The sequence below is a fragment of the Leptonychotes weddellii genome, chromosome 5 (genome assembly GCF_054177405.1).
Source record: "Leptonychotes weddellii isolate Sample4059 chromosome 5, ASM5417740v2, whole genome shotgun sequence".
Lineage (NCBI taxonomy): Eukaryota > Metazoa > Chordata > Mammalia > Carnivora > Phocidae > Leptonychotes > Leptonychotes weddellii.
Window position 1 is genome coordinate 15,991,683 of NC_138373.1, and position 24,052 is coordinate 16,015,734.

The following is a 24,052-nucleotide window of genomic DNA, read 5'->3' on the forward strand; positions in this document are numbered from 1 at the left end:
CTTCTTATTTATTTATTTATTTATTTAATGTAAGCTCGATGCTCAACGTGGGGCTTGAACTTACGACCCTGAGGTCAAGAATCGTGTGCTCTACCGACTGAGCCAGCCAGGCGCCCTATGTAGCTTTTACCATTTTTAAATGTTTTATATACATAACGTTATTTACGAGGTCTATTTTTTGTTGTCTTCTCCTGCTAAAATATTGACTCCATAAAGCTAGGGATCTTCACTTTGTTCATCGATGTGTCCCAAGAGTCTGGAACAATTTCTGGCATGGGAGACAGTTACATTGTGGTCGGAATGCTGTGGAGGTCTTGGCTGTTCAAGGGGCCTTTAGAGCATGGGAGTAAGCGAGGTTCCCTGTGACAAAGAGAACTTGCAGAGAGAGGATATTTCAGAAGAGAAGGGTGTAACCGTGTCATGTTCAGACCGTTGAATAGACTGGTTTGGCTGTGGTGGTTTTTGTCAAGTAGTAGTTGGAGAGAAAGCCATAAAGGTAATTTATGGCTAGATTATGGAGGGCCTTCAATACTACTCTAGGGAGTTTGGCTTTGTCGGCTGGTTTTTCCTTAAAGGAAGATGAATCCATCTGCCGTGCAGAGGTTAGATTGGTGGGAAACCTGTGACACCTTACATGCCTGGATGTGACAAAGGTCGGTTCTTGGGTGTGGAATTAGGGTGAGGAGGACTTGAGCAAGAGAGTTTTCACTGCTTAAAAAACTGATTCTGGAGTCAAGGGATAAAGGAAAGGGAAAAGCTCAAGCTGATTTTGGAAGCCTCTAACGTGGTGACTGGGAATAGTGGGTGTTTTACTTAGTTGGTGATTTGGATTTGGTAGGAATGGAGGTGACAGGTAGAGAACCTGACAGGAAGATGACAGGAGACTTCGCTCTGTAAGGAGATGGGCAGTTGCTGCGGTGTTGAGATGCAGGTGATTGGCATTGGGCAGGGCAAGGGTCTTGACGATTTTATGAAAGTGGATTGTTGACATATGTGTCCGAATCGAGGAAGATGTGACAGGACAGGCTGGGGTGAAGGGGGGGAGCTCCTGAGCTTGTAGCTGCTGCTCCCCGCCCACACTTTCTGTAACCCATTGCAGACTGACCTTCTGTCTTCACCATTTTTCAAGATCACCTACAACTTCTTTGTGCTGAAGCCAATATAAAGGGCTTCTTTTCAGTCCTTATGCCATCTGACTTTTCCTTTTGGCCCTTGGCAACCACTGGACTTTTTCTTTTCTGAAACACTTTTTCTTGGCTCCGATGATACCACTGCCTTGGGTCAGTCTCCCTTGGTCTTTCCCATGGCCTCAGTTAGGGCCTGTGTGCCAGTGAGAACTCGGCCTTACTCTCCTGCCCTTGGTATCCACCCGACTGTCCTGTAGACATCAGATTAAACCTGTCTAAAACCAAATCCATCATCCTTCCCTCAGGTTAGGGCCTCCTCCCCTGTGCCCTGGTTCTGTTCATGGCTTTTCTTCACTGGACACTCAAGTGGCAAACCCGAGTCATCTTTAACTTTCTCTTTGCTTTTAGTCCCCCACCTGTAGACCTGTAGATGCTCTGCTGACTTGTGTTCTGACCCCAGGCTTTCCTTCCATTCCCTCCACTTTGGTCAAGCCGTGTCTCTTGCTTTCGCTCTTAGTATCTTGACAGCTTCCAGGTTCTCCCCCTAGCAGTTCATCTTCAGTATTCCTGCCAGAGTCCTCTTCACAGAGCTCAGATGGGAGCATGCCCTTTGACTCCAAATCATTCAGAACTGAGGGTCCCCATTGTCAGAGGCCAAGTTTGTTTGTTTGTTTGTTTTGTTTTTTTGGGAGAGAATTGAATGAGAAGGAGGGAGGGAGGGTAGGGTGGAGGGGCAGGGGGAGAGGGAGAGAGAGAATCCTAAGCAGGTTCCACCCAGCGTGAGGAGGGCTTTATCTCATGACCCTGAGATGATGACCTGAGCTGAAATCAAGATGCTTAACCGACTGAGCCACCCAGGTACCCCCAGAGACCAGTGAGACCAGAGAGTGATGGAAAACACTTGGGCCCTGGATTTTCACAATTTTACTTTTAGTCCTCTCACTACAGATTGAAGATGATGTATTAAATGCTTAAAGTGGGACGCCTGGGTGGCTCAGTCGGTTAAGCGTCTGCCTTCGGCTCAGGTCATGATCCCAGGGTCCTGGGATCAAGTCCCGCATCGGGCTCCCTGCTCCGCGGGGAGCCTGCTTCTCCCTCTGCCTCTGTCTCTCTCTCTGTCTCTCATGAATAAATAAATAAAATCTTTAAAAAAAAAAAAAAAAAATAAATGCTTAAAGTGATTTATTTGGAATGTCTTTTAAAGACTTCCCAAATTATACCAGTTCTCTAGCCACAACAAACCACCTGTCATTCCCAGAACACTGAGTACACTTCATACCTCTCTTTGCTCAGTGCTGTTCCCTCTGATCTACTGTCCTTTTCTTCATTTTCGAAGGTGAGACCTTCCCTACCATTTCAGGGCCACCCTAAATATAATCTCTTTGAGGCCTTTCAGCTAGTAGTTTAACAGTTATCATCTTTGATTATAGTTAGGTTTTTTCTTTTGGCTTTTATTATTTTGATATATTTGTTACTACTATATAGAAATTCTAAGACTACATTCTTCTAGTAAGTGTCAGTTTAGAAGTTTGAAGAGCACAGTGTAAGACTCTTCAACTCCTCTAGCCTCCCTTTAGTCCCACTCCAAGCCTGCAGGTGGGGAGGATTAGTTCTTTGTCTTTAAGAGTCCATATCAGGGTGAGTCTTAGGCCTCTTTGCATTTCCAGTGCCCCTTAAGCATTCTGCAGATATTGAGGCAATCAAAAGAGGCAGGGGTGAAAAAAAATCCAAGAAGGATGACAATGGCAGTATTTGGAGAGTGTGGTAAGATTGAAATAGAGTATGAATATAGTAAACTAGCACCCTCTTTTTCCAAAACCTATGCAGCCAGCACGCTCAGAGAAGGGCATTTTTCCCCTGGGCAAGTAGACACAGTGGGAGGGGGGTTGACAGGGGGTGGACAGGCGAGCAGGGAAGTTGTTACAAGAAATGCTGTGTAAATGTGTGCTTAGGGGGAGGCTCCAGACACTAATTGCCACTGGGAGAACTGCTGGGATGCAGTGGGGATGGGGTGTGGTGGGGGAAGGGGTTGTGGATATTGAGGAAACTCCCAGTGTAGAGGGAAGTGAGGGAGGTTCAGGAGGCTGATGGGAAAGGAAGGAAGCTGGGGGTCAGAGGGAGCAAAAGGTCTGCATGTTTCATCATTACACTCGGCACTAGTCATTGTTGAGGGGCCCTCATGTACACTCTGTAAGTCCTTATTTAATTTAACGGCAGCCTTGCAAAGTAGGTCTTATCTGTCCCCGTTGTACATTTGGGAAGATGAGGACACTGAGGCTCAGGGAGGGTAATGTTAGTAACTTGACCAAAATTACACAGCAAGTTGATAGAGATGGGATTCAGACTCAAGGTTCTAACTCCACAGCCCACGTTTTTTCTGTACCAGTAGGTTTCTCCTTAAGCCAGTGCACATTTACACAGGCATATTTACTTGAAATGTAGCCCAACTGGGTGTATTGTCCCAGGAAAAATAGTACATATAGTCATCTAACTGTAAAACCTGTAAAACTGACTTCATAATAGAAAGTGCAAGGTGGTAAAAGTTTCCTGATAATAGAGGAGAAACTAGGTACCTGCATATCCTCTAATGTGATAGGAATAGGAAAAGCGTGATTATTGAGAGCACAGTGGTAGCTGGACCACATTACAGGACATCTGCAGTAAGGAGGGTGGCTTGACTTCATACAGTTCAGTTCAACTAAGTCATTAGGTGTAGCAGATGCAGTAGCTCAGTTAACATTAGAGCAGCCTGCTGCTGTTTTATACGAAGGTTATCATGAAAAAGATCTCTGGTCTCAGACTCCCTGAAAAGGTAAAGGTATTTTATGAGCTAAATGCAGCTGGGGGAAAAAAAATCATTGGTTTCTAAATTGGCTTGTAATCAGACTTGGGAAGATCTCTTTATTTATTTATTTAAAAAAGAGTAGGGCGCCTGGGTGGCTCAGATGGTTAAGCGTCTGCCTTCGGCTCAGGTCATGATCCCGGGGTCCTGGGATCGAGTCCCGCATCAGGCTCCCTGCTCAGTGCAGAGCCTGCTTCTCCTTCTCCCTCTGCCATTCCCTCTGCTTGTGCTCTTCTATCTCTCTGTCAAATAAATAAATAAAATCTTTAAAAAAAAAAATAAAAAAGAGTAACAACTGGATAATTTTTTATAAAAATGACATGTGCTTATTAAAAATCAAGTAGTAGTAAAAGGTACCAAGAACATTGGCAAAAAAAGAAGTCACCCTGAATCCTGCTATCCTGAACTATGATTAACCTTACATAAACATCCATATGTCTCTGTATGTATGTATCTATCTGGATAAGTGAGATGGAGTCCTAAAATAAGTACTTTCATTTAAAAAGTGATCATGCTGATTTTTGGGATCATGTTAGTTTTAAAGTAAAAGAAAAATAATTTATTATTACTTGCATTTTTAAAGAAAGGCTATACTTTTTGAAATATTTAAATACAGAAAGTTGCAAAAGGAGTGCCACGAGTCTCCAGTGTGGAATCTTCAAACCTGTGTCCAGTATCAAAACCAGGAAATTGACATTGGTACATGTCAATTATTGACTAGACTATAGACCTTATTTAGTTTTCACCTGTTTTTAACCTGTAGTCACTTGTATGTATAATTCTGTGCAGTTTAGTCCATGTATTGATTCGCGTAACTACCACCTCAGTCAGGATACAGAGTTGTCCCATCAGCATAGAACTCCTTCAAGCCTGATGCTCTCTGTGTTATAGCCCCCTCCCCTCTTCTAGCATCCACTTATCTCTCTCTATATAGTTTTGTCATTTTGAGAATGGTGTATGAGTGTAGTCAGTTTGTAACCTTTTGAGATGGACTCTTTTCACTAAGCCTAGTGCCCTTGAGGTCACTTGAATTTAATAGCAAAAAAAGAAAGCGAGTGAAACTGAAAAAGGAATTGTCAAATTTCAAATAAATCTTTGCTTCAATAATTATTAGCTCTTGATAAATCCCTGTAGGTTAAGGAAAAAGGTTACGAAAGGTATTAAGAAGATGGCACCATTTTTATTTTATTTATTTTTAAGTAATCTTTATGCCCAATGTGGGGCTTGAACTCATGACCCCAAGATCAAGAGTCGTGTGCTGTACTGACTGAACCAGGCTGGTGCTCCAAGATGGCATCATTTTTAATAAATATATTCCATGTTTCAGTTCTAGGCAGTATCAGTGAACTTAATAATAGGAAAAATAAGAACATTTGGACTCCTTCTATTTCTCTCTTCTCATTCTTGGTTGTTACTTTACTTTGTCAGGGTCTTAGAGCATTTATAGTATGTTCCATAACCATATTCCCTCAGTATTTAGTCTTGGTTTTATATTTTAAAGGATTCAGTGTTCCCCACTGGTTCTTTTAACTGGTCTTTCTTTTTTTTTTTTTTTTTTAAGATTTTTTTTTATTTATTTATTTGAGAGAGAGAGAGAGCACAAGAGGGGGGAGCGGGAGAGGGAGAAGCAGACTCCCTGCCAAGCAGGGAGCCCGATGCGGGACTCGATCCAGGGACTCCAGGATCATGACCTGAGCCGAAGGCAGTCGCTTAACCAACTGAGCCACCCAGGCGCCCTAACTGGTCTTTCTATATCTGAAGTCTTTCATTCATCTTCCTGTTGGCTAGATTTTATTGTCACTTGTTTGGTGAATTAAGAATGCCTGCTTTTATGCTTGAAGGATATCTTGGCTAGGTATAAAATTCTGGGTTTGCACTCTTTCTTGCAGATTCTTAGACATTGTTCCACCATCTGGAATTGAGTGTTTTGTTGACCCTCTTAATCTATTCAGGATTGATTAGCTGGTAATTTTTTTCGAAAGAGTTATGATTGCTGTATTCCTTGAATTATTTCATGTTTGAATATGCCTGTCGTCCTTATCCATAAATGGTAATACTCATGGGTCATACCTTCTTTTCCTAAGAATTTTGTTGATATTTCTCCATTGAATGATGTTGTGTGGAAAAGCATGGTTAGCCTAATTCATATAGTGCTGTCCCTTTACCCCAGTTAGAGGTAGCTTGCCTTTTTTACATGGTTGTTAGAAGAAATATATGTTGCTGAAGTTTAGTAACTCAATTAGGATATCTTAGGATATCTTTTAGTGTGGGTTTTTTTTTTAAGATTTATTTATTTTTTAGGGAGAGAGTGCAAACAGGGGCAGAGGGAGAGGGAGAGAATCTCAGACACCCCACTGAGTGCGGAGCCTGACTTGGGACTTGATCTCATGATCACGAGATCATGACCTGAGCCGAAATCAAGAGTTGGACGCTCAACCGACTGAGTCACCCAGGTGCCCCAAGTGTGGATTATTTTTTTATCATTTTGCCCTAGAACTTGGTATGCCTGCCTTAAGGTATTTAGCTAATTCCCTGATGTTAGCTATTTTAGATTTCTAGTGTTTGCTTCTAATACTGCAGTGAACATGTTGAATATATCTTTGTCCACTTTGTGAAATTGTAGGATAAATCTCTAGAAGAATTGTGGGGCAAACAGTAAGTGTATTTAAAAATTGTGGTAGATAGTGCTAGTCCTGCAAAAAGATTCTGTCAGTTTCTATTCTCATTAATGGGTACTTCCTATTTCCTTGCCTTCTGGCCGACCATTACAGCTTTTTAATGTGAAGAGTGAAAATGGCACATCAGACACATCATATGCGAGCCTTTCTTTAGTTGTGAGTGAAGTGGAACATCTTTGATATTTTATTGCCATATGTATTTTTTCCCACTTCTGCTGACCACTCCTGGCCTCCTGAACTTTGTACATTTTTCTATTGGGTCAGTCAACAATTTTTTTAAAAAAATACAATTTGGCTGAATTTTAGAATCGATAAAGTTATGTTTGGAATGGCTTGCACATTTGGTTGATGAATCTCATGCAGCTGATTTTATTCAGGATAAGAACGCTAACATTTCATGTATACTTATATTGTGGACTTGACTAAGGTGATTGTCTTAGTGATGGGACTGTGTAACCTGATTGTTTTCTAAACTTTTATCTGATGATCCATGTGGCTAAGACTTACATTCTTCCCCAGTTGGCTTTGTGTTTGTCATAACATCACGTAAAAACAGGTTGAATTGTGGGAAGCAACTCCATTGCCAGAAAGCTGCGGAGCTCACCTTGGTGAAGTGACTTTTCTGGTAATCGTCTGTTAACTGGGTTGATGAGCCAGAATGTTAATTTAGAATGCTAAAGGATATATGAAGTAATTTCATAAGGGAGTTTACCAGTCATGCATAGTGTGTGTCTGATTTTATTTTCTCCTGAAACTCCCCTAATGGCAGAGAGCGCCTACACCTGGTTAAAGGAAGGCACCTGTCCTGGGGCTGTAGGTCAGAGCATCTCTCTGTAAATCTGACATTTCTTGAAACTCTTGGGTCGTACCTTAATTTACATTTATTGTTTAAAAATCAATATATATTCTTTCTTCCTCTCTTCCCTCTTCCCTTTCTGCCCTCCCCAGTCTTCACAAGTAAATTAAAGGCTCAGGCCCATATGTTATCTTTGGGGGACACCGAGTGGCCTTGATCTTGTTTTACTGTGGGGGTGACTGGCCCATGTTTCCAGACCTTTGGGGGCAGACCTACTTGGCTGAGAAGAGCTGAAAAATCCCATCCTGGTGTAATTGTAACTGAGAGTTCTAATGAAGAGAAGATACTTGAAGGCTTTTAAAGACCTCGAAGAAATATCAGAAAACATTTTGAGAAAAAGAATACCCCTTTATACCTTGACAGTGAACAGATCGAAAGTGAAAGGGCTTTGAGTGGACCACTTTTATCGGCACATACTCCTTGACATTTAACACTTGTGGTCTTGATGATTGCCAGTGACCTTCAGAGCCTTTGAGAAATCATTTGTTATTTTAAAAAGGTTGCTTGCAGTGTCTAGAACAAGTCACTTGGCTAGTGAGTGGGTCCAGCCGACCTCCTAGCTCAGTGCAACCTGGGGGTTCTTTACCATTCTGGGTTGTGACTTGGGAATTATAAAAGTCTTCATTACTTTATGGAAGATAATCCCCCAAAGAAATTCAACTACTGGAACTGGTGATACAAATGAAAAGATGAGGAAATTAAAGTTCTTAGTGAGGAAATAGAAATCATGGATAAATTCAAGCGTAGAATGTTAAGTTTGGTGTCTTGGATTCACCATGCCCTAGGTGTAGAAAGAAGGGAAAGCAGTTCCTAATACTGGAGGAGTGCTGGGCTACTGCAAATATTGCTGATGATGGAGGGAAAGTTGAAAAGACTTTTAACTTGAGAGGCGCCTGGGTGGCTCACTCAGTTGAGCGTCAGACTCTGGTTTCGGCTTAGGTTATGATCTTGTGGTTGTGGTATCGAGCCCTGCATTGGGCTCTGTGCTCAGTGTGGAGTCTGCTTCAGATTCTTACTCCCGCTCCCTCTGTCCCTCCCCGCTCATGTGTGCACTCTCTCTCTCTCTGATGAATAAATAAAATCTTAAAAAAAAAAAGACTTTTAACTTGTGGTATGAAGTCTATGCATGGATATGTGTGTATGTGTTTTTTTTTTTTTTTTAAGATTGTATTAGAGCAGGAGCGGGGTTGGGGGGGAGAGGGAAATGGGAGAGGGAGAAGCAGACTCCCCACTGAGCAGGCAGCCCAGTGTGGGGCTGGATCCCAGGTCCTGAGATCAGGACCTGAGCTGAAGGCAGACCCTTAACAGACTGAGCCACCCAGGCACCCCTATGTGTGTGATTTGTAATTCCTTCCCAAAATGGAAAGTTAGGAGGTGGAGGAAGCATTGTTGGTGAATTTGAGGGCTTGCTTGCAATAGAGTTTCAAAATAATTGGGAACAAATCTGGTCTACAGTTATTGAATGTGAGGATGGAAAGTGTGAAGAGAAGTTCTAGAAGTTTATAACTTCTGGAAGTTTCTAACTCTGGATGAGATGTGCATGTCAGCAAATGATTCCTGTGCTGGAGGATAAGTGCAGAAATAGAGCCTTGTAAGAGGTACAACTGTACTTAAAAAAAAAAAAAAAGCCTGGCCAAATTGGAGAGCTGTATCAGGGAAGGCTTCACAGAGGAGGTGACACCTTGGTTGGGTTTCAGAGCAGAAATAGGAAGTCACAAGGCAAAGAATTTGGGGCTTGAGGTGGAGAAGCAGAAGGCCCATTTTTGGGCAGATGGAGCCACAGATACACATGGAAGAGTGGTCAGTTCTTGACGACGAAAGCTTTGAAATGCTGAAGAGCGAGCCGTCTACTAGGCAGCCCCGGTGATTTCTGTGAAGGCATCCACTCCAGAAAAGGCTTTTATTTAATTCATGACAAAAGGAGCCTTGTGCTTCTATCCAGCCCAGGAAATTACTCATCTACATTCCACATTCTGTTTTGAGAGAAAGACAAAGTAAGTGATCTTTCAAGGATTTATGTATTTAACTTAAACATCTTATTTTGAAGTACTTTTAGACCTGCAGAGGAGTTGCACAAATAGCACAGGGGGTTCCTGCATCCTCTTCTCCCATGGGGATTTAGTTTTAAAAAAGTGACTAAAAAAAGTAGTCAAGCCTTCGAAGATTTGTGGCCAGTGAGTTAGCTCAGTTTCTGTGGCTGCTTCATTCTCCTACCGTTCGGTATTGAAGTAGGTGCTGATGCTGTCACGGTCTTCTCTGCCACCTCTTGATTTTGCCTAGTTACTTTTTTCCCTAATGGGAAAAAGTATTTTGAACTCTGTAGACTATTGTTATAAGTACAAAACAGACAGGAGCTCACCGTCCTCTGATTCAGCTTCTTGGATTTTGTTTCCTTCTAGTCTTTTTTCCTGTTTACTTTTTAAATGTGGCTGAGATCACACTGTAAATGCACTTTTTTCCTTCTGCTTTTTCCATGTAACATTATAGTATAAGTGGTTTTCCAGATCATCAAATACTTAATAAATATTTACAGTGGCTGTGTAATATTGCATTGCATGGATTCTTGGGCAGTTAGGTTGTTCCATTTTTTTTGCCATTGTAAATAATAATGTGATTAATGTTTTTGCAAAGAGCTTTTTCTGTATTTCAGAAAATTGCCTTAGGCTAGATTCCCAGAAGGACCCAAGGGTATGAAGATTTTTTAATAAGCCTTTTATCTTATTTTTATTTTATTTTTTAAAGATTTTATTTTTTGACAGAGACAGAGACAGCGAGAGAGGGAACACAAGCAGGGGGAGTGGGAGAGGGAGAAGCAGGCTTCCCGCTGAGCAGGGAGCCCGATGCGGGGCTTGATCCCAGGACCCCGGGATCATGACCTGAGCCAAAGGCAGACGCCTAACGACTGAACCACTCAGGTGCCCCTAAACCTTTTATTTTTTTTAAGATTTTATTTATTTATTTGACAGAGAGAGGCACAGCGAGAGAGGGAACACAAGCAGGGGGAGTGGGAGAGGGAGAAGCAGACTTCCCGCCGAGCAGGGAGCCCGATGTGGGGCTCGATCCCAGGACCCTGAGATCATGACCTGAGCCGAAGGCAGACGCTTAACGACTGAGCCACCCAGGCGCCCCTAAACCTTTTATTTTAAAATAGTTTTAGATTTAGTATGAACATTTTTAAGGTACGTCATCAGATATTTTTCAGAAAGTTTATATGAGTTTATTCTTCCCACCGGCTGTAGATAATACACCCCTCAGCATTGGGTAGTCTTAAGAAAATTGTTGCAAATTTAATAGGTTAAAAAAATGGCTTCATTCTTCCGTAATATCTTTTGGGGGGGGGGCGGTAGGAAAAGTTATCACCAACTTAGATTTTATTTTTGTCTGTTTTTTTTTTTTTTTAATTTTTTTTTTTATTCTTATGTTAATCCCCATACATTACATCATTAGTTCTAGATGAAGTGTTCCATGATTCATTGTTTGTCTGTTTTTTTTAATTTTTATTTTTTGGTAGCTACGTCCTCCCCTATTTTTGTCTCTTTATAGGCTTTATAGGTCACACTTATAGGTTATAGGTTCATATTGTTTACTATTTACTTAATCATGCTTATACTTTAATATATTAGAAATGGTGCCTTAACGTATTCCCCCCCCCCAGTCAAGGGTTGTTTTTTTTGTGTGTGTGTGTGTGGTAAAATAAACATAAAATTTACCTTTTTTTTTAAATTATTTATTTGTCAGAGAGAGAGAGCACAAGCAGGGAGAGCAAGCAGAGCAGGCAGAGGGAGAAGCAGACTCCCCGCGGAGCAGGGAGCTGGATGCACGACTTGATCCCAGAGTCCTGGGATCATGACCTGAGCCGAAGGCAGACGCTTAATGACTGAGCCACCCAGGCGTCCCTACCATTTTCAAATGTGCAGTTCAGTAAGATTACAGTATGTACATTCACCATGTTGCTCCTCTGTCCTCATTACTGGCTTGCTGCGCGTTTGAGGGGTTGTTATCTGCACCCCGGGTGGGAGCAGTATTGGAGCACATTCTTCTGAGCTCTGTCTTCCCCTTCTCATTCTTTCCTTACTCCTGATTTATTTATGAGGGGTGCATTGGGAAGAGCCCAACACCATTGGCCCTTACTTCCCAGGTGTGAGGTCACTGTGTCAGAACACTGCCTAGCTCTGTCCTTGGACTTCTCTCACCTGCTTATCTTCAAGAGAAGTTTGTCTCCCGCCGTGTCCTGCCTTCCTATTGTTGCTGGGCTTGGCTGGTCAGTTCAGGATGGGGAGGAGGCGGCATTGCAGCTTTGCGAGTTGTGAAGAGGACATTGGACTTTGATCTACACTTGATTGCTTGAGACTCTGTAGCAATTGGATAGAACCTGGAAAGCAGAAAGGAAGTGATTATGCTCCTTCAAAACCCAACAGTCTGTAATATGGCCTGGAGTTTTTTGCCAAAATGAAATAAATGTTATTTTAACTGGTATTTAAAATGTCAGTGCTGTCTCGGGATAATTCAGGATGAAGGTAGCAAGGGTTTTACAAAACTTGCTCTTAAGCAGTTGCAGGTAGTAAGAGCAGCTGATGTGAAACCCTTTATGTATGAGCTGTAGTGTTGATTGGGATTTTAGATTTGCAGCATGCGTTTATAGTGCTCTATCAACTTCACATTCATTCCCTGATTTCATGCCCTGCAAGGTAACACCGGCTCACTCATCATCCTCATAGCCCTAGAACTCTGTCTTTCTTTAAGGGGTAGAGGAGCTGCCGCTGGGAGAGGGCTCTGGTGGCCCTGCTCAGGGCCTTCACTTCACCAATAGCTGGTTGACTGGTCAGGATACTCTCTCTGAGCTTCGTTTTCCTTCTCTGAAAGTGAGGTTGGACTTGCTGATCTCTGGGGTTTGTATTTCTCTCTTAAGATTCTGTGGTCCTGTCTTAGGATTTCTTGATAGCATGCCTTGTGTTAATGTGCTCAGTATCTCTTGCGTTTAATTGACTAGGCATGCAGATATAAATATTCATCTTCCTGGGAGAAGTACCTGGGAAAACGCAGCAGATGGAATCGTGAAGAGCAAGCCTATTTTGGGCTCTATTACTTACTTATCTTAGACAGTTTCTTGCAGCATAACTATTCTTATCATTCGCTTTTTTGATTGTGTAATTAAAGCCTTCCACTGTAATATAAATAAATAAGCATGTAACTTACATGTATTTTAGCTCCTAGTGGGATATGCTTGTTGCCCAACCAGCAGATGCAACATTTTTAATGCCTAGGCTACGTACTATCCTCTTCAAAAACAGCGTGATAGTAAACCTGGCATGTGAGAGAACTGTCAGGCTCCTCTTGCCCGTTGTATCCTTGTCTCACTTTCTCTTGCCTCTTTACCCAGCCAGCTTGGAGCAGTGAGGAGCAAAGTGGGAGGGTACCAATCTGACAGAAGTTTTAAAAAACTTTTTTTTTTTAAAGATTTTATTTATTTATTTGACAGAGAGAGCACAGAGTGCAGGCAGAGTGCAGGCAGAGGGAGAGGGAGAAGCAGACTCTCCACTGAGCAGGGAACTGGACATGGGGCCCGATCCCAGGACCCCAGGATCATGACCTGAGCTGAAGGCAGCCGCTTAACCGACTTAAGCCGCTACCCAGGCGCCCCTAAAAAACTTTTTATTTGGAAATAATTTGAAGCTGACAGAAAGATTGCAAGGAATGAGTGAGTAGTAGCAAGAACACTCTCATACCCTTTACCCAGACTCTGCTATTGTTAACATTTTGCCCTGTTTGCCTTATTATTTGCACCTTTTCTATGTATATATATGCACATCCATATATAAATGTATGCACAGCAGTGTTTTTTTCTGAACTGTTGGAGAGGAAGTCGCCTACATTCTGGCCCATTGACCCTATGTAGTGTATTTTCTCACAGGGATGTTCTCTACAAAGCCATAGTGCAGTTATCAGCCTCCGTTAATATAACATTGATTCAGGACTTTTATCTGATCTTACTGTCAGTATCCAGTTTTGTCCTTTGGCCCAATTCTGTCCTTCATAGCACTTTTTCCCCTTCAGCACAGGATGTAGCCTTAGAATCAAGTGTAGCATTTACTTGTCATGACTCTTTAATTTTCTTTAGATTTGTTTTAAATTTTTGAAACCAGGGCTCCTGTCCATTGGTAGCTAATTGGTTCTTCTTGTTTTTATGTACTGTCCCGTATAGTACATGGATAGGTTTTCCCAGCATAAAACATACTGTCCTCTGTGTACAAGATGTTTCCTCTAATTGGTCCCCGGGGCGGGGGGGGACAGAAAATGCTGCCTCGACTTTATCACCACCACAGGGGGACCAGTTGGACTTTCTGGCCCAGATGCCTGGCACTTAACCCTGTTTCTGCCTCCTAGTCCTCAGCAGTAAACAGACCCCTTTTATTTAGTGGAAGAGTCAGAGAATTTGACCCAAACCCAAGAAATACTGTGCAAACCCAAGAAATACTGGGAGGTATTTTTTGCCATTGGTCAGCTTGATGGTAGTTTTAGACTAAAGCAGGAAAGTGCCTTTTAATGATTAGAATTGTTTAGATGTGGCTAAAGTACATGTTTTAATCAGATATTAATCTGATCATGCATCAGTATCTGCATGATGATACTGTACAAAGTTATATCCATGGTTACTCCCAAAGGGTACGTACTTTCAGGGTTATGCTGTAGGCAAGACAACGAGCAGCCCTTCTGAGACAAATGCATAACTTCAATCATTCGTTCCAGACACGCATTCCTGGAGTCATGGTAAGTGCTTCTGCCCTGGCCTTGCTTTCCCAGAACATGGCGTGTGTCCATTTCTTTCCTGCAGTAGAAAACGTTCTTTCCTGTAACTTCACAGAATTTTTGGAGTTACTTCACTGTACATCTGGAGCCCTAGACGACCCCTCTGCTTGGCCTTGCCTCTACTTCTCTGTTAGGCTAAGGGACACCTGGACACGGGCGTGGATGCGACGGAGTTGGGAGGCTTGGCTTGCTGCTCACTAGCTGCGTGCACGTGAGCAAGGCACACGGCACCCTGGGTTTCAGGGCCTGCCCTTCTGAGTGCTGGACTTCCAAGGTCCAACTGATTTCGACACAGTTTGTTTTTAGAGAAGTGAAGTGAGATTTCTACTGAATCATGACGTGTGGTTTTTTTTCTTTCTTTTTTTGTTTTAAGGTTAGTATCTGCCATTTGAGACCCACAGAACAGAGACAGGAAGGTGGGAGAAGACCTGTGAACGGTGCCCTCCTGACTGGGGCTTCCTCTCCAGGCTTTCCTGCTTTCTAGTGTTTTGAGCCTGAGCCGGGTGACATCAGGGGGCCACATAGATGTCACATTGATTCTCATCATGCCTTCTTTTATCTTTGTATTTCGTCTCATGCTTGTACGCCGGCCTGAGGGCCAGGGGGAATTCTTTGCTCATCTGTTTTCTTTGCCATGAAGAGAGTAGTGGAGAAAGAGGGTTCTTTTGAGAGTTTGAACACCCACGATAATCCTGTTAGCTTCCCAGGAAGTTTATATGAGATTGAATGTCTTTGCTGATGGCATCTGTTGTAATAACATCAGGTATGCTTTGCATACTTTTCAGCCTTGGTCAGTAGCTAGTACAGAATCACTTTTCTCAGAAATCTTCTTTATATATAGGCGGATGCAGTAAAAACACTGTTCTGGGTATGGCACAGGAATGTTTGAAAGGGACTCCGGGATGCTAGTCTTCATTTTTTTAGGTTTGGTGTCAAGGAGGCCATGAACCTAAATATAGGAGGCTCATATGATTTACCTCCTTATAGGATAGGCGGAACGTGGCTCCTGGAAAAGGTGCCAAAAAGCTTGATAAAATCTTCTTTGAAAAAGAGCTATTTTTTTCCCCAGCATTGATTTTGTAAAAAGGTTAAGCTTTATTTTTTTATTTTATTTTTTATTTTTTTTTTTAAAGTAGGCTCCACGCCTAGCAGAGAGTCCAACGTGGGGCTTGACCTCAGGACCCTGAGATCAAGACCTGAGCTGAAATCAAGAGTCAGATGCTTAACTGACTGAGCCACCCAGGTGCCCCAAAGGTTATGCTTCAGAGGGGGTGTTTTAGAGGCAATTAGATAAAACATAACAAATTTTAGTCAGGGTTTGAGAAAATTGTCATGTAGGTGCCTTAAGGGACAAAGCACCATTTATCCACCTTCAGTCTCAGTGTTTTTTAAGATAAATTGTTAGCAGTCTCCTGGTTTTTCTTTTTTGTTTTTGTTTTTAATGTTTATTGATTGAGTGCTTGTGAGCAAAGGTCATTGTGGTCAGAGGCCCTAAAGGGGGAAATTTAAATAGTCACATGTATCTTATCTCTGGAGGGACTACCAGTATTCCTGAGAAACTAAAAGTGGTACTCTCTTCTTGTTCCTTTTTCTCTCCTGAATTCGGACTAAACTATCTGGATGTGGTAGAAAGTACAGATGTGTTAGGCAGAGTCTCTTTCCAGGCACTTGATGTTCTGGTTAAGGAGAGAGGCCTAGTACCGATGAAGTGTTTGTTAACACTTACAGGTGGGGCTTTTGGCCCTTACTTTATTCCTGACATTGTGTTCACTGTGTGCTTTACACAGATTATTTAATCCTTAGAACAATCCCCATGTGTTGGGTTCTCTTATCCCCAGTTGGGCACAAAAGGAAAAAAAGTGACGGATTAAATAACTAGGCCGAGGTTGAGGTGCATTTGGAGTCAAGCCCAAGGAGCCCAAGCCCAGGGCCTGTGCTCTTTCATCAGGCCATGCTGAACTGACCAGAGAACAGGGCCACCGGCAAAACTGTGGTACTGATTCCATGACAGAGGCCCGAGATACGAAGAAAGGAGCCATGCTGTAAACTTTGGTTTTGTGAAAAATTTCATGAAGGTAGAACTATGAATTGCAGACCCAGGAGCAAATGCAGGATGGGAATAGACATTTGCTTGGGAGACCATGGGTGTTCAGACTGGAGTGATGGCTTCTTGTGGTGAGTGATGGTGAATCAGGCATGCTTTCCTTCTCTTTTCATCTTAGTAAACTTCTCTGCATTCTTCAAAACCCAAGGTATATTATCTCCTCTGCGAAGCTTTCCTTCTGTTCGTCAGACAGAGTTAGTTCCCTTTGGGCTCCTGAAGCTTTTTATACATCTGTCACTACTAGACGATGTAAACCATCACAGTCTCCTTTTTTTGTTACAGGCTCTCCCCGTCTCTCCGTCTCTTCCCCAGGCTACCTCCAGTTCCTTGAAGGGACGGTCTTACTCATCTTTATATCTCTGGGGCTTAATGCAGAGTCAGTTACTTAGTGAGCATTGAGCTTATTTGTCGAATGAATGCTGAGTTTCTCAGATCAGATTCAAAGGCTCTTTAAAGCTAGATTTAGAATAATTGGGGACAGAGAATCAATATTTAGAAGAATTTATCTGGTGGTGAAGCACAGATTGGATTGGAATTGGGGAAGCTGACATCAAGGTGGCCAGGTTAAGAGAAATTACAGTAATCTAGGCAGGAGGGGAATAGGGCCTGGTAGAAGTAGCGGTGAGGGAGAAGGTACAAATCTAAAAGACAGTGTAAAGCAGGAACCAGCCAGCCTGATGACCTTAGTTGTGGGCATAGAAGATACAAGGAAGAGTCCAAGATTTCAGATTACGTGATCCTTTCCCTTTCAGGTTTTTCTTGTAATTTATTAGGTGATTATGGGTGTTGGTTGACTTCTCTGTTCCTTAATAAATGAGTCAGTTGTAGATAGGTCTGTGAACTGCTGAACCGTGAGCAGTGCAATAAAAGGAGCAGATAAAGTCCGAGCAGGCACAGCTGAAAGCTCCTCCACTTCACAGATTTTAACTCTTTCTGGAACAGAAAACTTTGGTTTATTTTAGATATGCACATAGCTTTCTGCGAGTATCTTCTGACCCAGGTTTATTTTCGATTCCTGCCCCGGGGTTTTAATTTGCTGCTGTGGTAAGCCAAGGAACTCTTGGAGAAGCATACATAGGCTTTTGGGATTGTAATCCTTTGTGTTGTTACAAATAGGTGATGGCTCCCAGCAGTCCAGGAGTCTCCCACTCAGATATGACCTGCAGGCCCCCAATTGCTCTCAGTAGTTGGCATTAATAGAAGAAAAAACACAACTTCTAAATTCACTATCTGAAAATACCAGCCTGAATGCTAAAAATAAGTATGACATTAGTTTTTTAAATGGTGTATGTGTATTTTCAGAAAAGTGCACAAATTGTACTGTAAAGATCATCCTTGTGTGCCTAACACTCAGATCAAGAAAATGGAATGTTACTAGTATTTCAGAATCCTTCTTCCCTACAGGTAACCACTATTGTGATTATAACACACCACAGGTTCATTGTGCTTGTTTTTAAAATTAACATACAGTGAATAATGAAGGATGTGTTTTCGCTTCTTGTACTCAACATTGTGTTTGTGAGATTCATCCATGTTGTTGCATGTAGCAATATTTATTCATTCTTGTTGTCTTATATTCTCCTGATGAATAAACAATTTATCCATTCCACTAGTGATGGTCATTTGGGTTCTTTTGACTTTTTTGGATATTATGAGTAATGGTGGTATGGACATTTGTGTACCTTTTTTTTGTATATGTGTACAGATTTCTGTTGGAGTTACCAAGGAGTAGAATTGCAGGATCATAAGGTATGCGTGTGTTCAGCTGCCATTGGTTATCTTTTTTAAAATTATTTTGTTTTAAATTCCAGTATAGTTAACATACAGTGTTATATTAGTTTCAGGTATACGATATAGTGATTCAACACGTCATACATCACCCTGTGCTCATCATGGGAGGTGCACTCCTTAATCCCCATCACCTGTTTACCCATCCCTCATCCACCTCCCCTCTGGTAACCATCAGATTGTTCTCTGTAATTTAAAGAGTCAGTTTCTTGGTTTGTCGCTCTTTTTTTCCCTTTGCTCATTTTTGTTTGTTTCTTAATTCCACATGTGAAATCCTATGGTATTTGTCTTTCTCAGACGACTTATTTCTCTTAGCATTATACTCTCTAGCTCTATCCATGTCGTTGTAAATGGCAGGATTTCATTCTTTTATGGCTGAATAATATTCCATTGTGTATATATACCACAAATCCTTTATATCCATTCATTTATTGATGGATACGTGGGCTCCTTCCATAATTCAGCTATTGTAAATAATGCTGCTATAAACATAGGGGTGCATGTATTCCTTTGAATCAGTGTTTTTATATTTTTTGGGTTAATAAACATTAGTGTGATTACTGGACATAGGGTAGTTCTATTTTTAACTTTTTGAGGAACCTCCATACTGTTTTCCAAAGTGGCTGCACCAGTTTGCATTCCCACCAACAGTGCATGAGGGTTCCTTTTTCTCTAAGTCCTCACCAACACATGTTGTTCTTGTGTTGTTGGTTTTAGCCAATCTGACAGGTGTGAGGTGGTATCTCATTGTAATTTTGATTTGCATTTCTCTGATGATGAATGATGATGATGAGCATCTTTTCATGTGTCTGTTGGCTATCTGGATGTCTTCTTTGGAGAAATGACTATTCTTGTCTTCTGCCCATTTTTTAATTGGATTGTTTGCTTTTTGGGTGTCGAGTTGTATCATTTCTTTATATATTGTGGATACTAACCTTTTATCGGATATGTCATTTGCAAATGTCTTCTTCCATTCAGCCAAATGGTTTTCTAAAGTGGTTATACCAGTGCATACTCCCACCAGCAGCACTCTATGCATGTTCCAGTTGCTCAACATCCTTACCAACACTTGTTATTGTCTTTTTAATTTTAGCCATTTTGGTGAATGGGTAAACCATCGTATTTTTAATTTGCATTTTCCTGACGACTGATGAGGTTGAGCACTTAATTTTCTGTATAGGCTTTTGAATACCTTCTTACGATGAACTATTTGCGTGTCAAAAAAAATTGAGTCATTTGTTTTTCCTCTGAGTCCTCTGTTAGTTATCCTCTGTTAGCCCATTTTGTGGCTTTCTTTTGAACTCTCTTCATTGTGCCATTTGATGAATGTTCTCATTTATCTTTTCCTTTATGTTTAGTGCTTTTATGTGTCTTATTTAAGAAGTTTTCCCCTACTCGAAGGTCATGAAGATGTTCTATATTGTCTTCTAGAAGCTTTACTCTTTTATCTCTCACATTTTATATCTGCAATTCAACTGGGATTTTTTTCATGTGAATGTGTCTTACTTGGTTTTAATTTAATCTTTTCTTTCCTTCGTTCTTCAAGATCTGCATCTTAAATCCCAAGCACAAGCTGGGAAGCAGTTGGGTGTATTTGAATCCTGAAAGTGCTTTATAAATTAGTGCGGTGCTTGAATGGTCTTTGGGAATTGGAGCCTTCTCTTCCTACCACATCGTGGCATTTGGTTTTTGTTTTATGTTCTTTGTCCCTTTATTACTGGAAAGTGTAGTCTGCTGGAATATTACCACTTCCTTACTTGCCTTTAATTCCTAAACCCACAGCAATCTGGATTTTGGCTTCACTACCTGCTTGAAACCTCTGGCAAAGGTTCCAGTAGCCTTCTTGCTAGTTGGGGTGAATTCTCCAATATCCTTTGACCATTTGCAGGTCTTGAGCCTGTCTTTTATGTCTTTACATCTCTGTTCTAATTGTATGACTTTGGCAAGGCCTTAGTCTCCTTTTTGTCTCCTGTAGACTTAACATAGTTTCATTTTTGAAATCCAGTTGGAAAAGCCTCACTAGATATGTTTGGACAAAGCCTGTAAAGCCTGAGGACATGAATCTCCAGTTTCAAAGTGGGCCTGACTACTTCTCTTTTTTTTTGTTTTGGTCTGTTTTCATTTGGTATTTGAGACCATATACAAATGATAACAGCCATAACTATGAATTAGATAATTTTTTAGAGTTTACATAGCAGCTTTACATGGGTCACTCTGAGGTAGGTATTACTACTTACTACAGTTATCGAAGTGATTGAAAAAGCAAACAGCACACTATTTGTTCTTGTTGGGAAGCACCCTACTGGGTTAGGTTTTAGAGTTTCCTTTTTCATGTAACCATCGTTTGGTGGAGAGCATCCAATCTGCGATCCTTTTGGATGCTTTCATCTTTCTGCTTTTCTGCTGGAATGCTTCTTGGGTTGGAGCAGGGGAGGAGTGGATGGGACTGGGAATGGAGCTGGAATTGCATTCTTTGGAGAGATTGTCCTGAACATGCCCCAGTAGCATTTAATGCATGGCTGGTAATTGTCAAGTTCACAAACTTCTGCCTCAAGAACCAGTACAAAATAGACCTTGATGCGTTGAGTGCCTGAATGTGATGAGCTCAGGTGTTTGCTAGGATCTGCTCTGAAATGATTCACTACAAGAAAAAGTTGTGGAGCAGGTGGGATTTGAAAATGTGTCCTTAGTTTTCAGGGACCCATTTGGCTTCAGAGGAACTCGTTTATTTTAACTAAATAGCTGACTTAAGTTCAACAGATATCTTTCAATTTATGTTAATTTTTATTTTATTTTTTTGCCAGTAAGTTACTTGTGAGATTTTCCTTTGATTCTTTCATATCTTTCCAGAAACTTTTCTTAAAACAGCAAATCCTTTTTTCAAATGAAATGGGTATCCCAAGTCAATTTATGAAACAGACCAAAGCATTCTTTTATTTATATCATTCATTTTAGGAATTTGAATTTTCAGCATTTACATAGAAAGCGAGAACAGTGAGGATGTTTTGATCAACACAAAAACTTGAAACAGGTGAAAAAGATTGCAGGCTTCTTTTAGCCTGACATTTCAATTTCTCCATTTGAAAAAATGTGTAGTGTTTTTTTTTTTTTTTTAAGTAGGCTCCATGCCCAACATGGACCTCGAACTCACGACCCTGAGATCAAGAGTCACTCGCTCTACCGACTAAGCCAGCCAGGAGCCCCAAAATGTGTGGTTTTTTGTTGTTGTTGGTTTTTTTATTTTTTAAAGATTTTATTTATTTGAGACAGAGAGAATGAGAGAGAGAGAGCACATGAGAGGGGGGAGGGTCAGAGGGAGAATGCGGGACTCGATCCAGGGACTCCAGGATCATGACCTGAGCCGAAAGCAGTTGCTTAACCGACTGAGCCACCCAGGCGCCCCTGTTGTTGGGTTTTTTTTAAGATTTATTTATTTAATAGAGAGAGACACAGCAAGAGAGGGAACACAACAGGGGAAGTGGGAGAGGGAGAAGCAGGCTTCCCGTGGAGCAAGGAGCCCGATGTGGGGCACAATCCCAGGACCCTGAGATCATGACCTGAGCCGAAGGCAGTCGCTTAACGACTGAGCCACCCAGGCACCCCAAAATGTGTAGTTTTTAATAAAACAGCTTAACTTGCAATCCAAGGATATTTTTCAGTTGAACTGATTCATTGGTTTGAAAAAAGAGTAAGATTCGAGGGCTAATCTTGATCATAAATATAAAATTCAGACAACTCCCAAGTGCTAAAGCTCTTGGGCAGAGATGCATCACTCAGCATGTCATTGTGAGTTGTCCTGGCACAGCTGTTCCATATGTGACTGCAGCATCGGAGGGACAGCCGTGCCTGGCTCTGTTAGAATGCGGAGCCCCCGTGTGCTCTGCAGTGTGCTTGTTCTGCTAGTTGTCGATGGGCTGGTGCAAGCCTGACTCAGCCTCTATAATCGGTACCAGTCCTAAGTGCTGGTTTATCCACAGAGATGGCCCAGGTTCCTCAGTGTCTTCAAAAGTCAGTTACCAAGTGGAGGCCTCTGGTGATATTACAGTTTGATATGTACATTTGAGTGTGGATTTGTTTTAAAATGCAGTTTTTGTAGTCTGCTCTCACTCTGGGGGCAATGGAGAGGATGTGGAGAAGGGAGGAGGGGGGGAAGGTGGGGAGACTGGAATTAAGAGATAATTAAGAAATCAGAACTGCTCTTGGCTCTTGATTATCTCTGGGTAGATAATACCAGTGAGGATTCAGAAATGGTCTAGGAATGCTAACCTTTCTGCAGACGGGTGAGTGAAGGAGTGTTGACTCCAACGCACTGCTTCAAATGACGTCTCCTACGTGAGTGGGAGAAGAGTATATGGGTTTGGGGCTCCACATGGAAGAGGGAGAGGTTGGGCATTGGGGTCGAGAGCCCCTCTCCTCTCATTCTCCACCTGAGCAGCTCTGCTGAGAATCTGGCTGTCTGTGGGTCCATGGTTGGGATGCGCTCATTTTGAGTTCCCGCTCAACTTGGCTCTTGGCTCTCAAATTCGAGATTGAGAGTTGTCAGAACATGTGACTCCAGAAGTGCCTTCAGAACCCCCACGGATCTATGCAGCAGTTTAACTGCAGTTCTTCTGAATCCAAATTTGGCTAATTATTTAGACTTGGGCAAATGTATTAGCGACAGGAAGTCTCTAGGGAGCCCTAGCCTTCTCTCTCAGTCTCTTCACTCTGCCTGTTCAGTCAGGGCCAGGGGCTGTTATTTTGCTTTTAATATATTTCCGGAATTATATTTTGAGTTATTCCCTTTTCCTTAGCATAAATAATTGAGAATCGATTGTACAGTAGCATGAATTCATAGAGTATACTCAAAATTTGGGTTTTGAGCCAGCTGGGAAATTCCCTTCAGTTTTTCTGAATTCCATGCATTTGAAGAATGTTGAACCAAGATGTTTGAGGAAATAAATTACAAATGTGACCTGGAGGGAAGTAAAGAAAGCAGGAGACACAGTTACTGATTTTTTTCTTTTCTTTCAAATTCCTTTGTTAGGCATCTGAAGAAGCCTCCCTCAGGGCATTGGAAAGTCTGATGACAGAATTTTTCCACGATTGTACAACCAATGAAAGAAAACGTGAGATAGGTAAGTGAAGTGTTGAGTCGTCAAGAGTCACTTAAGACGAAAAGGCCCTAGTGAGGAGGAAGGAGTTTGTTGCCTGCGCTAGTCAAGCCTGCTTGTTTCGCCTGGAATTCTTGCTCTTTTTGCTCTCATTTTGCTGGTTGGTGGCGGCTTCAAATCTAGCTGTGCAAGGACTGTAGTCCATGGGGCCCACTATCATCCAGAGTGATGGGTTTTCTTCCCTTTGGCCGAGTGTGGAAAACCCCTTCCGCTGCTTTGGTTCTTGAATTTCAGCAATGTTAAACTTACGTGAAAGAGGCCTGCGACTATTAACTTAAACAAAACCTCATGAAAGTGTCAAAATGACACGGTTTTGGTGTGTGGAAGTCTCATCCAAACCTTAACTAGTGCCCACAGGTCCTTTAACTGGTATTCCCTTTGGGGGCTTCTTGCTTCTTTTTCTACTATTGTCTCTCCCATTCTGCAAGTTTTGATGAATAAAGGCTTCAAACAACACAGAGATGTAGATATAATTACCTTGGGTCTTCTGGGAACCTCAGCTCTTTCTAGAACTTTCTTTTGAATTTCATACTCCTTTACATGAACAATATTCATTAAAGCATAGCATAAACTAGAATGTGTATTCAAGTGTCAGATCTCTGCCTCCGAGACATGAGACATGTTGCCCCGTGTTCCTGGAGTAATCCTTTTTTTCCCTCTGAGTCCTCACTTAACCCCAGAACTTCCAAACAAAAAT

General features: G+C 41.8%; 2 protein-coding genes across 4 annotated transcripts in view; both read left to right on the forward strand.

Annotated features, from left to right (window-relative positions):
* LAT (linker for activation of T cells) overlaps window positions 1–24,052 on the forward strand; it is a 419,561-nt gene that overhangs the window by 112,617 nt on the left and 282,892 nt on the right. The gene's annotated exons all lie outside the window — the stretch shown is intronic.
* Window positions 1–24,052, forward strand: part of XPO6 (exportin 6) — a 104,899-nt gene that overhangs the window by 7,083 nt on the left and 73,764 nt on the right. For both annotated transcript variants that reach the window (XM_081819797.1, XM_081819796.1), the window contains exon 2: window positions 23,229–23,319. In XM_081819797.1, coding sequence (XP_081675923.1) covers window positions 23,229–23,319 — 91 coding nt within the window. The remainder of the gene's footprint in view (window positions 1–23,228; window positions 23,320–24,052) is intronic.